General features: G+C 41.1%; 2 protein-coding genes across 8 annotated transcripts in view; one reads left to right on the top strand and one right to left on the bottom strand.

Moving 5' to 3' along the window:
- Kiaa0586 (KIAA0586 ortholog) overlaps positions 1 to 4099 on the bottom strand; it is a 100284-nt gene extending 96185 nt beyond the window's left edge. For 3 of the 5 annotated variants that reach the window (XM_028789286.1, XM_028789294.1, XM_028789297.1), the window contains exon 1: positions 197 to 219. Coding sequence is in view for 1 of the 5 variants with exons in the window: in XM_028789298.1 (XP_028645131.1) it covers positions 128 to 266; positions 1885 to 1958; positions 3395 to 3593 (412 nt within the window). In the remaining 4 variants the exon portion in view is untranslated. Of the gene's footprint in view, positions 1 to 127; positions 267 to 1884; positions 1959 to 3394 lie in introns of those variants that run through there. The other 2 variants (XM_028789298.1, XM_028789292.1) reach the window with 2 other exon arrangements.
- Positions 4100 to 4710: 611 nt separating this feature from the next.
- The window catches only part of Timm9 (translocase of inner mitochondrial membrane 9), a 14301-nt gene continuing 5575 nt past the window's right edge, over positions 4711 to 13436 (top strand). For 2 of the 3 annotated variants that reach the window (XM_028790015.1, XM_028790000.1), the window contains exons 1-2: positions 4711 to 4844; positions 9724 to 9809. The gene's annotated coding sequence lies outside the window, so the exon portion shown is untranslated. The remainder of the gene's footprint in view (positions 4845 to 9723; positions 9810 to 13436) is intronic. The other variant, XM_028790008.1, reaches the window with a different exon arrangement.

Genomic DNA, 13436 nt, shown 5'->3' with positions numbered 1-13436 from the left:
GGGGGAGGGGTTAACAATCTGGAGGTAAATGACAGTGGTGCTTGCACAAGGTCCATGTACTCGATGTCACTAAATGTTATTAAGGCCAATGTCACAGAACTGTGCATTCAAAACTGATGAAACAAACCACTTTCTGTACATTTTAACTCAGCTTTATCAAGCTGATTACTAAGCTGAATCAACTGTATTAATTTACCTTTTCGTGCGTTGTTCTCTTCTGTTTCATTCAAAGGTAGCCTCCAAACTACAGCATCTTTAGAAAAATCCTTTGGGCATAAAAGAAAGAAGTAAGACTGAATGAGCTTAAATGACCACTAACAGAGTCCAACCATAGCCATCTGAGCACTGGGACCTACGAAGGCAGGTCTGCACATTTCATTTACTTCATTCCCAGCACTACACCTTTCCTAGGTACTCTGAAGCCACTAGAGGATTTCTCAATGAACGAGCAATATGAAATCAGAAGAGTGAGAAATTATGAGAAAATCAACAAGCACACAGAAGTGGAACTGAGTCAAATCCACATTGAGCATCTCAGCTGCTCTAGCTTAATGTGCTAATCCTCCTCGAGGGGGAGTCAAGTGCAGGGAAACCAGCATGGTCCTTTAACATTACAACACTGCAACCTAACCACAGCTTCCTTAGTCACTGAGGTCACACACTGTCTTACAAAGTTGTGCTGTACAACTCATATCTACTGTTTAAGAGTTTCCTGCTCTTAAGTGTGATCCTAGAACTCATCTCTGAGACTCCACACTGAGACACTTGAACTCTTAAGGTACTAGATGAACTCCATGCTGCTCTTTTTTTTGCTAAACATAAAAGGGAAGGAAAAGAATAGGGCTGGGGAGATGGCTCAGTAGTTAAGCACTTACCTCACAAGTACACGGATTCCCAGAACCCAAGTGAATGCTGGAAGGATGCGGCAGCCTGCCTGTAACTGCAGCCCTGGAAGGCTGAGGTAATTGCAGCCCTGAAAGGAAGGCTGAGGCAGGAGATCCCCAGAGCAGGTGGTCAGTTAGACTAGCCATGTCTGTGAGCTCTGGGACTAAGATATCCTGACTGAATAAAATAAGGTGGCGGGGCAATGGAGGATGCTTCCTGACAGCGACCTCGAGCCATTGCCTGTACACACACCCCTTACCCCTCCATACACAAACATGAACACACACATATACACATGAAAATGGAAAAAAAAATTTTAAAGTTAAGATGAGCTATACAGAGAAACCTTGTCTCGAAAAACCAAAAAAAGCCGGGCAGTGGTAGTGCACGCCTTTAATCCCAGCACTTGGGAGGCAGAGGCAGGTGGATTTCTGAGTTCGAGGCCACCCTGGCCTACAGAGTGAGTTCCAGGACAGCCAAAAGCCAAAAGCCAAAAGCCAAAAGCCAAAAGCCAAAAGCCAAAAGCCAAAAGCCAAAAGCCAAAAGCCAAAAGCCAAAGCCAAAAAAAAAAAAAAAAAAAAAAGGATGATGAGTGTTCATTTAAAAACACCAACAAAATTAACAATATAACAGACATATGTAATGTCCCACACTCTTCAAGTCATAATCTGTAGAACATTTCTGGAGCTGGTAGGATGGTTCAGTAGATGAAGAGACTAGCTGCCAAGGTTGATGATTCAAACTTGATTTCGGGGACACATGTAATAGGAGAAAATAAATTCTTGAAGGTTGTCTTCTGACCTTCACACACAAAAAGGGACTGCACATGCCTACACACATTGTTACATGTACACAAACGAAACAGATAAAAATGAAATGATCAAAGGACAAAACATCCCCTGTAATACAGGATACCCATGCAAAACACACATGTTGTTAACAAAACAGAACTTTAAAAATCTTGACAATATTGATATGACTCAGAATTCTTTTACTTACACTTTTATTGGGTTCAGTGGGGTTTTCTGACAGAGGCTGGTGATACTGTCTAGCAGAAGTTAAATCCAATGAGCCTAAGAAAACAAAAGAGTCACTGAGAGCTGTGTTGTGTTTTTTCCCAGGGACTGAACCCAAGGCTCCTCTCATTGTAAGCTCTAGCACTGAGCCACAGGTCCAATCTGAGTGGCTTTTAAATCAAAACCTGACCCTTGGCAACTGTGTAGGCATGTTACAAGAACTGAGAATCTCTATATTAACATAAAAACCAAACGTGAAGACACTTTCCTGTAAGAGAAACTAAGAAGATACATTTAAATACATTCTAATAGAAGGCTTTATAGCTTATTATTCAACAAAATAAGGATGAACTAAAACAGGTAAGTTAAGTAGGTAAGATCTAAAATGTTTTAACAGCAGCCGTGCGTGGTGTGGAAGATCTTTAACTGTAACGCTCAAAAGCAGAGAGGTGAATTTCTCTAAGTTTGAGGCTATCCCAGTCTACAGAGTGAGTTTTAGGCCAAATAGTGCTACACAATGTGATCCTCTCCAATAAAATAAAATGAGATTTTTTAAAAAAATTTTTTCAGGGGCTGGAGAGATGGCAGGGCAGGTAAAAGTGCTTGCTGATCTTGCAAAGGACTGCAGTTTGGAACCTCCAACAGAGACCTCACAACCACCTGTTGAGTCTAGCTCTAGGTAGATTTAGCTACTCAGGCCTCCATGGGTACCTAAACTCATTTCTGGATACCTACACATACACAATTGAAAATGGTATTTTTGAAAATCCTAAAAGATATTTTATCCAATGCAGAAATATTAGGTTTACCAGAAAAAAAAAAAAAAAACTTGTATATAGCCAGGCATGGTAGTGAATGCCTTTAATCCCAGCTTTCAGGAGGCAGATTTCTGTGAGTTTAAGGCCACCCTGGTCTACATAGTGAGTTCAAAGCCAGCCAGGACAAGGGAAACCTTGTCTCAAAAATAAACAAACGAAAAACACTAGATAGATATAAAACTATGATCTAACAAATGGCCTACTATAGTGTACCTCCAAAATGCAACAAGCATATTGTATCAATATGATCCTTAAAATAATCAATACAATTTCATAGCTCTAAACAGGACATGTGAATTGTAAATACAAATGCCACCAAAGACTGAAGCTATGCATTTTTCTTACACCAGATTGGATAGCACTATCCAAAAAGAAAATAGAGCATTTAGTAAATATTAAGCAGACTATACACCAAGAACATACAAGAGGAAATACTCAAGTGTTATTCATTCTACATGCTGAAACCTTGTAGTCTGTTTGGTTATTTTCCCAGAGAACCAAGTTACTTTTCAAACATCTGTACAAACCAGACTTGTATCTTACATTTCAGAATATAAGCACTGACTCCTCTAAATTTGGAGGAATGCACAACCCAAAATAGAGTCAGAAATAAACACTAGCGACTTATAAAAAACGTAAACTGGGTGAGAAACTAAAACACTTGGAATCACATACCACGTAACGTTCCATTTGAGCTAGTTCTCGTTCCAACAGCATGACACTTATTTGCAGACAGTGCTGGAGGGACACGGGGCAGCTCATCTTCCACCACAGCCAATTTATTCCCTTGGTTTGGAGAAACAACCTCTCGCAGTCTCCTCGCTGGCATTTTAAGCCTTTTCCCCCTTTCCAGGCTAAACTCAACGTTTTTCATATGATTAGTCACAAAACAAGTCCTGCGGTTCTTAACAGAGGGAATTCTAGCTTCACGGACTTAAGGACAGTTTCACCTCTTTGAGTATCAGGCAAAGAAGTAATGGAGGAAGTGAATTTGAAAACTATCTGAATTCCAAAAATAATTATGAAACCAGTCGTTAACTTAGAAAGTCTATAGACAAAATATCCACAAAGCTGTACATTTCGACATTTAATCCAGGGCTAAATGCGACAAGAATATCTTGATCCCACTGAGTCTGTTAATGCGCCGAAGCAATCAATTTGAAATGAATTTATGTCTAGAGCAAAAAAAAGAAGCCACGGGAACCGTACGAAAAACGCACTCCTCCAAACCCTGAGCTGTAGCTGAAAACCCCAACAGACGTGGAGGCGGGGTTAAGATTTGTTGCGAAGACCCAGCCGAGCAAGTAACGTTAAAATCCTGTTTTTAAAACATCACCCTCATAGGAGCTTAATAGCTTTCTTTCTACGAGTCCTGACGCAATTTCGGACACCTCAACTTAGTCTTCAACGTCTCCGCAGAGGCCGGCAAACACGCCGTATTGATTTTGATATAATTGCTTCGGTTGTTCGCGGGTCAACTCCGTCCTCCCCGAAAGCCCGCCCTTGAACATCAGTACGCATGCGCGCAAAGATCCGCCCCCCTCCAACCGGAACGGGCATGCACTCTGGTGCTCTTACATTCGTGTCCGGGTGGAAACAAACTTCCAACATAAACGACTTCAAAGAGATGTGACTTTTTATTTTAAAGGCAGCATATCGCGTTTATGTTTGGATAAAGTACTAAATATTCCTAGAGGACTGGCGAATTCTCGATCAGCCCATAAACGCTTTTGTTTATCAAGGGTTATTTACACTGTAGTAACTGCAGACCGTTAGAAATCTAGGGTTAAGCATATTAGGCTTTCTAGAAATTTCGACAGATTCCGTTGCCGTGGAAAAAGAAGTAAAAAGTACAGAGAGCACTGACTAACAGATAATTACAAAAGTTAGTTCTTAGGTGATTTTAGAATTTACTTGGGCACTTGCTTTTCTTCCTGTATTTTCCCACGTGGTGACGAATCTGCGTCAAAGGGTCTAAAGCCATGCTTGACATCACTGCCCCCACGTGTTCTCCGCTATCCAGCGGCGCGGCGCACTCTCGGTACTGACCCTCCGAGCTCAGACTCTACCTGTGCTGCAGCCCTTCATCCCGGTACCGGTGTCAGATGCGAAATCCTGTGGCTAAGTATGGTCCCTTTCCTCTGCTCTCATAATCCCGGGTTCACGGGCAGCGGGGTGGCAGCCTTCACTCGGGAAAGGTAGCGGGCAGGTACGCTGGAGGGAGCCGCCGCGTGCACGCGGGTCGTGGGGCTGCGCAACCGGCAGCGCGGCGCAGCAGGAGGCCGGATCTCCCCGGAGGCCTTGTCACCCAGAGGATAGGAACCCGAGGCCCCGAGACACCGCCCACTGGAGGGCTTGGGAGCTCTCTTTGGGACTGCAAGGTAGCTAGCCACTCGGTGACCTTGAGCTGTCAAGACAGGAGCCCCTTTACAGAAAATCTCTAGACTTCCTCGGCTTTTACCCTGTCTAGAGTACAAGGACCCACAGGTCTCCTTGTGGAGAACGCACTGCTTAGAGTTTTCCCATTACACCTTGCTGGAGGCTTTTTAAAATAGGTTTTAAAATAAAAAAATAGATTAAGCAAAGTAAAACATTGTAAGATATAAACCTAAGTAACAAATCTTATCTCTTATATTTCCACTATTGATGTTCCTACCAGCCTAGGGTAAAAAAAGACACCTTTGGACGGCCTGTTACTTTTGTGTTGTTGCTATTTGATTAGTTTAGTGATTAATCATTTTTATATCTGTTACATATTCTCTTTTGCTGTCCCTTAGGTTTATCTTTTGGTTCATGATTTGTTGTATAAGTATATTAAAAGACCGAATGACGATGTCAGAGCTGCAAGAAACCTTAGACATGAATTGACTTCTGTAATTTCTATATAAAACTTAGATATGAAAAAAAATGACCTTTCCTCTCTAATTTCAAAACGCTGAGCAGCTGCAAAGGCAATTGGTAAAGTGACCCGAGGAAATAATTTGTAACAGAATGACAGACGTGGGGCTCCACCCCAAGTAGTCTTTGTTCACATCTTCCTTGGGGCTAGACTTTGAATTGGGGAAACAATAGGAATCCATTTTCACAGCACTTGGGAGGCAGAGGCAGGCAGATTTCTGAGTTCGAGGCCAGCCTGGTCTACAGAGTGAGTTCCAGGACAGCCAGGACTATATAGAGAAACCCTGTCTCGAAAAACCAAAAACAAAAAAAAAGGGAATCCATTTTCAAATGCTTTTAGCTATGATTAACACTGAGTTAATTAAGAGTTGCCTGTTAATGCTGAGTGTAGTGGCAGCCTCTAATCCCAAGACTTCAGGGACAGAAGCCTAGCTACATAGAGTTCCAAGATAGCCAGGGCTACACCGAGAAACCCTGTCTCAAACAAAACAAAAAGACAACAACAAAAAAACCTTGTCTGTTAATCCCACAACCTAACTAAACTTGCAAATAATCTAAAGGGTCATGTGAAAGATAATAAGATAATAAAACAATAAAAGTTCTATTAAGTATTTGAACTCTCAAAATAAACACTAACTTACAGCCTTTGAACAAAAATAGTTTAGGGGATTATTATTATTCTTTTTAACTGTGTTTCTCTCCCACCTCACTCTCCATCCCGTCCCCCTCTCACCCTTCCCTGAGCACATATATACATACACTTTGTTTCACTGAAGAAGCATTTGTAAATAAGTTTCAGACATCATGAACTTGAGCCTTAATTGTTGCAGCCTGTGCCTCCTGAAGGACATTACAGTCTAGAAATATTATCACACTTAAGATGACATTTAGATTTTCCTAATTATCTAAAAATTGCCTTTATTGTTAGAATAGTAGCCTGCTGCTTTATGTCCTTAAAAGGCGGGGTCCCACAGCTAGAAGTGATCTGTCTGTCTCTTTCTCCCTCCCATCCCTCCTCCTCTGCTGAGAGCCTAGAACTCAGAGATCTGAATGCCTCTCCCAGGTGCTAGGATTAAAGGTATAAGCCACCACACTTGGCAGGGCCCATTTTCTTAAAAAATCTTATTCCAGAAAGGAACTGTGTGTGTATTGACTTTCTTTTCAGGAACTGTCTGCTCCCCTCACCCTCCCCCCAAAAAAAGTTGCTGATTGAGGATGTAATTTAGGGTAACACACTGCACTTAATTACAGTGACAGATATCTCAAACTGCATCAGCCACCCACTCTGTGTAGCATTTTAATGTTATAAAGATGTGTGAGTGCTTGTAAGCATGGATCATGGGGTTGTAGTGCTTGTATCACGGGGTTGCCTGGTGCTTGAGGAGGCCAGCGAGAAGTTCTAGTCCTTTGGGACTGCTCCTGCGGGTTGTGAGCTCTGTGGGTACTGGGAACCAAACTTGCTGCAAGAGCAGTAAGTACTCTTTTGTTGGTTTGTTTGGTTTTTGAGGCAGGGTTTCTCTGTGCAGCTCTGGTTGTCTTGGAACTCGCACTGTAGATCAGACTGGCCTCAAATTCAGAGATCTGCCTGCCTCTGCCTCCAAAGTGCTGAGATTAAAGGTGTGTGCTAACTGCCTGGGTATAAGTACTTTTACCACTGAGCATCTCTCTGGCTCCTCATAGTATTTTTGAAAACTACTCTAATTTTCTTCAGTTATTCTACACTATGGATTTTCCTAATTGTTCCTTCAGGACCAGAAAAAGCCAATATTTTTAGACCAGAATGCCAATAAAGTAATGGTGTGTGCCCTAGAGCATTGCAGCAGGGAATTTTGTCTAGTGGTAGCAGCTAATGTGTGGTGCTAGATTGACCCTTTTAATTATGGTGGTAACTATCTTATCTTACCAATGAGAAGGGATGAGATTCTTCATAAATAACTTATAGAGGTGCTTGAAGACAGTGGATATTTCTTATTTTTTAGCATATACCATAGTTTTATCTAATCAAGGGAACCCCAAGGTTGTGAATCACATTACCAGTTATGCAGGGACTAGGAACAATTGTAGCTTAGAATGTTAGAAGAATCACTTATTATAAACTAAAGTCTTACTAAGATTTAGTTTCAGAGTTGGTACAAATGGACATATTATTTACAAAGAAACAAATGTTAATCCTCTCCCTGCCATGCCCTTATTAATTACTTTTCTTTTTGTTGTTTGTTTTGTTTTTCTGTGTAGCCCTGACTATCCTGGTACTCGATCTATAGACCAGTCTGACCTCAAACTCAGAAATCTACCTGCGTCTGCCTCCCACATGCTAAAATTTAGAGTGCTTTAGTCCTGAGGACTCAAAGGTGTGCACCACCATGCCTGGCTTGTTAATTACCTTTCAGTATTAAATTTCTGGAAATTGTGAGATAAAGAAACAAATTTCAGGATGCTTGGTCACTCTCTTGATCTCCAAAAAATGGATTTCCTTTCTGAGAAGGGAATTTGTTAGTGGGGGATCTATGAATGTTTCTTACAGTTTTTCTCTTAACCCACTAGCTCCCAAATAATTGAAACTAGACTATTAAATTTATTTAACAAGCCCTAAGGGCACAACAACTGAGCAGTATTACTCTATTCTAATCCTCTAAGCTACTCTGGCTACCTTCAGGCAGAATCCCCATGATGATTGCATTTTAGTACTGATCTGCCTCTCTGAACAGCAGGTATTTTCTCATGGTGTCTCCTGGACTCTCTCATTGGCAAATCCTTTTTCTCTCTCTCTTTCCCTCCTCCCCTGGCTGGGAGGAAGTCCAGCCCTATTCTCTCCCCTGATCAGTCATTTACTGATCAACTTCTGTATTGACCGGTCAGGGAATAATTGGGGAGCAATGTTTTACAACCAGATACAGGAACATAGAAGTCAGCATTTGCATAATACAAAGATAATCTTTAGTCGGTGTATAATAACATGCCTACAAAATTAATTTAGGAAGAAACAAGATGCATTAAAGAAGGCCCGGCGGTGGTGGCACATGCCTTTAATCCCAGCACTTGGGAGGCAGAGGCAGGCGGATTTCTGAGTTCGAGGCTAGCCTGGTCTACAGAGTGAGTTCCAGGACAGCCAAGGCTACACAGAGAAACCCTGTCTCGAAAAACCAAAAAAAAAAAAAGATGCATTAAAGAAGAAATTACAAGCTGGCCATGGTGGTCCATACCTGTACTCTCAGCACTAATGAATATCCCAAGTTCCAGTCCAGCCTGAGCTACATAGAAAATTCATGAGACCTCGTGTCTTATTAGACATACTTAATAAATGTGAAGATACAGTAAAAAAAAAAAATCAAGAGAGCTTATAACAGTTGTGTATATTTGGAGAATATTGTTATATAAGTTATATTCAAAATGATAGCTTATTGGTCATATGCAGGTGTTAAAATGTAATGGGGAAAATCCTGGATTTTAAAGGCTGAATGCCTGGAATGGTCCTGAGTTCTAGTTAATCTGAAAGTTACCTCATGTAAATTTTGTATTTGAACTGTTCATCTTTCTTAGTTATCAGAATAATCACAAAAACTTTTAAGGTATAGCATGAGATCCTTTCTTTTAAAATATGCTAATGAACTATAAACTCAAGACTATATAAACTAATTTCCCTTAGTAAAAAGGCAAAGGGACCTGCGGGTGTAACTGGTGATGGAGCATTGGCTTTGCATGCCCAGTGCTCCGATTTGACTCATCTGCCCACAAGAGAAAGCCTGGTTCATCCTGTCATTCAGTTGGGAGTAATAAGAGTGAAGAGCTTTTAAAATGAGCAGCTGCAGGCTGTTCCTATACTGGAAGGAGAGAACCACCTCCCCAGCTATCCTCCTGCCTGTCTGTGCACTAAGGTAAATGAAGGCAAACCAGAAGCCCAGAGTGTCTCTTAAGGCTGTGTAGTAGCTGAGCAGGTAAAGGCGCTTGCTGCACTAGGGAGACAGACAAACTGAGTACAGGACCAGCTTGGTCTGCATACAGAGACTGTTACAAAACAAAACCAAACAAAAATTATTAGCTAAAAGAAATTAGGTTGTATTAAAAAGAAGGGCCTTCAGCAGTCATATAATGCATTTGATTTTCAGGTAAGAAATCTAATCTCACTGAAGACAAGCAGAAGGTGGGGCACTTGCTTTTCCAGAGCAGAAAGGAAACTGATGCATCAGAACAGGTTTGCACTGATAAAGTCTACCTTTACTCTGAATGTCTTTGCTTCTCTGAGATGTTGGTTAGCCACAAAACTAACCCTGTTCTATAGTCCTTCTCAGACCTAAGTGAAAGCTGCCCATTCTTTCCAGATTTCAGAGGGATGATCAGAAAGTAACCTTGTTTTAATATTTGCCTTTTTGATAACAAGCCATTTGATGTGATTTCTGGAAAACAGGGCCAAATAAAAGAATAACTGGGCTGGAGAGATGACTCCGTGGTTAAGAGCACTTGCTGCACTTCCAAAGGATGGAAGTTCAGTTCTCAGTACCCATGTCAGGCAACTCACAAGAGCCTGTAACTCCAGCTCCAGGGGAATTTCACACCCTCTTCTAGCCTCTGTAGGTACTTAACACTCAGACATGCAAGAAAGGAAATTGTAAAGGATATTAAGAGACATTAACAAAATCACATAGTTGGGTGTGGTGGAACACACCTATAATCCTGGCACTTAGGAAGTATTGGTAAGAGGATTAGGAGTTCAAAGTCATCCTTAGCTTAAAAAAACAAGTTGGAAACCAGCCTGGGCCACATGAGACTGAATGTCACCAGTAGTAGATATATGTGAGGGGTGTGAGAAAATCGGGACATATCAGTGTATCAATCCCTGACACAGAACATGTAAAAATTTCCTGTATCTTGCCATGCAACCTCTGAGAAAAATCAAGAATTTCAACCTAAAGAAATACAAGGTTAGATGTAGGGGAAAAGAACCAGATTTTGGCATTATCATACAAGGTCTAAGGACCTTTAGGCAAGGAAATGAGATATGTCATTTTCAGTGTGAACTGTAGATACCTGGTTTGCAGTGTGCTCCTAAGTGTAATGAGCCCTCAGTAGGTAGTGTGCATATCAACAAGTGTGTTTCATTCTCACATTTTAAACTTCCCATCAAACAATAGCTTCGTTCACTACTTAATTCTATGCAACCGGTATTACCAAGTCTTAGACCTTTGCAGAATGCTTTTCCTTATAACCGTAACCCTTGGCAGCCAGAAGAGGGTATTCAAACCCCCAAAAGCTGGAGTTACAAGTGCTTGTGAGCTGCCTGGTAGCATGGATGCTGGGAACTTCTAGTTGTCTGGAAGAGCAGCGAGCACTACTATCTTGTGAGCATCTCTTCAGTCTCTTTATTCAGAGAGTATTATAGGCTTACGTTCTTGTGGTATTAGAGATCATTTATGCCCTTTACCCTGCTTTACAGAAGAGCAGCAGAACTAGTTTACAACAGAACTAGACCACAGGACACAGGTCCTGATACAGCGTCAAGACACGGAACATTTCTGCCTCACAGGTCTCTCACGTTGCTCCTCTACCCGCTTCCTCCTATAACAACTATACTGTGTTCTGTATTCATGTAACTCTGCATTCCAAGACTATTTCAGCCAGGGATGTTGGTGCATGCCTTTAATCCCAGAACTAGAAGTCAGAAGTAGGAGGATCTCTGTGAGTTTGGGGACAGCCTGCTCTATATAGTGAGTTCCAGTCCAGTCAGCACTATATACTGAGGCTCTGTCTCCAAAAAAGAAAGAAAACAGAGTGTTTCATAAATAGAATCATACGGTATGTAATCTTTTAGGATTTACTTTTCCACTCTACCAGCTATGTGAAAGTTATTTCAATCAAGTAAATTGATTCCTCCCAGTTTAGTCATTTAGCTACTTTACTTTAGTCCTTTTGATTAGCATCATCTTACCTATATTAGAAACCTTGCTGAGATCGTAGTAAGACTTGGATTGAGTGTGTCTATCAGTTTGGAGAAAATTGACATTCTTATTATATTGAGCCTTTTCAGTCTACGAACAATGCCTCTTCTTTTTCTGATAGTTTTTCTTTTTTATTAAATGTTTTGTTTTCATATAATAATCTTGATGATTTTCCCCTCCCCCTACTACTCCCCCATCCTCCTCACCTCCTTACCTACCCAACTTTGTTCTTTTTCAAAAAATGAGAAACAACCCCACAAAAACAGAAACCAAAACAAGTAGACAAAAGACGAGTAAAACCAAAAAATGCTAAAGCCAAGCAAAATGAAACAAAAAGCCCACAGAAATGGCATTGAGTTCATATTTTTGTTGGCCAACTATTGCCTCTCATTTTGGGGGGATGGGAGGGTTGATTTTTTTTTTAATTGTTTTCAAGATATGTTATACATGTTTCGATGAGTTGACCTTTAAATCTTTCTGGAAGGGAATCACAGTAATTAGTATTACATTTAATTCCACTGCTCATGTGCCCATTGCTAGAAAGGAGAAGTGCAGTTTTGTTTTTGTATGCCAGCTAAGCCTTGCTGGGTTCCCATATTAGTTCTCAAGAGTTCTTTGTGGGTTGTTTGGGATTTCTGTGTCATCTCAGATGGGGATGGGTCTGTGCTCTCCCTTCTGGTCTGTGTACACTTATTAATATTCCCTTTGTGCCTCATAACAGACATCTCTCTTTGTCTGCAGTCTTTTTTTTTTTTTTTTGTCTGCAGGCCTTGAACTTACTATGTACCCTAAATTGATCCTGCTGTCTCTACCTCTACCTCCATAATACTGGGGTTATTTATAACTAACACACTCAGCTGCTTGCTTGCAGTCTTAGTAGCAGGTATTGTCTTTCAGTAAGTTGAATTTTATCAAAAAGTTTTTAGCATAATCCCCAGTCTCAGGAAGCCAAGGCAGGAGAACATGAGTTTGAGCTAAGTGCAAACTGCACAGTGACCCCTTGTGTCTCAAGGGAAAACAAAAAGCGATATCTTTTAGGTAAGTGGTAGATGATAATTTATCTTAATGTGGATTTCCTTGAGTTGTGTTGTTCAACTCAGCTGCTTGAATTTGTAGGTTTATGTTAGTGGCCAAATTAGGAGACCTGTTATCATTCTGTATCTCCCTGGCTGACTTGGGCTAACATGCCTCATTACCACTTCCTGTGTGGCCTCTCCAAGTACCACAGGAGGCCTGCTTATCATGGGGAGAAGGACAGTAAAATAGACCTTGAATCCCAACTATTCTTTTATGGTACCCCAGAGGAGAAGAAGGCAGGTACCTTGGTACTGCCTTTGGGATAGCAGCTAGTCTTGTAAGGTTTCCACTGACATAGTAGAAGGTCTCATTCCTGGCTGATAGAAATAGAATCCCCTGTTCTGTCACCCTCTTGACATCACCCTGGTCCCCATGTCAGAGCAGCTCATTGCAAACACCTAATGATGCTGTTTGCTAGTTAAGCAGTTCACATATGAAAAACAGTCAGCTTTTTGCTGATCTTCTGTTGGTATTTTGTTAGACTAGGCTTTCAGAGGAGTCTTGTTTCTTACTGCTCCCATTTAGATGTTGCCAACATTTTCAGTTTTAAGTCTATAAGGCAAAACAGAAAACACCCAAAATTCTGCCCCTGTGTTTATTAGATTCCAAGGCCCCGAGCCAGTCTGCTGCTTTCTTGATACCTCTGCTTTTTTTTTTTTTTTTTTTTTTGGTTGGTTTTTAGAAAGCAATTTGATTCTTTTTTTTTTTTCTTTTTTTTTTTATTGGATGTTTTATTTACATTTCCTATGTTGTCCCCTTACTCCATCCCCCACCCACCCCGGAACCCCCAATCCCCTCACCCCTCCTCC

Source organism: Grammomys surdaster, unplaced genomic scaffold (assembly GCF_004785775.1).
Source record: "Grammomys surdaster isolate TR1022 unplaced genomic scaffold, NIH_TR_1.0 127, whole genome shotgun sequence".
Classification (NCBI taxonomy): domain Eukaryota; kingdom Metazoa; phylum Chordata; class Mammalia; order Rodentia; family Muridae; genus Grammomys; species Grammomys surdaster.
Note: the sequence above shows the minus strand (reverse complement) of the source record. Positions and strands in the feature narration are given on the sequence as shown.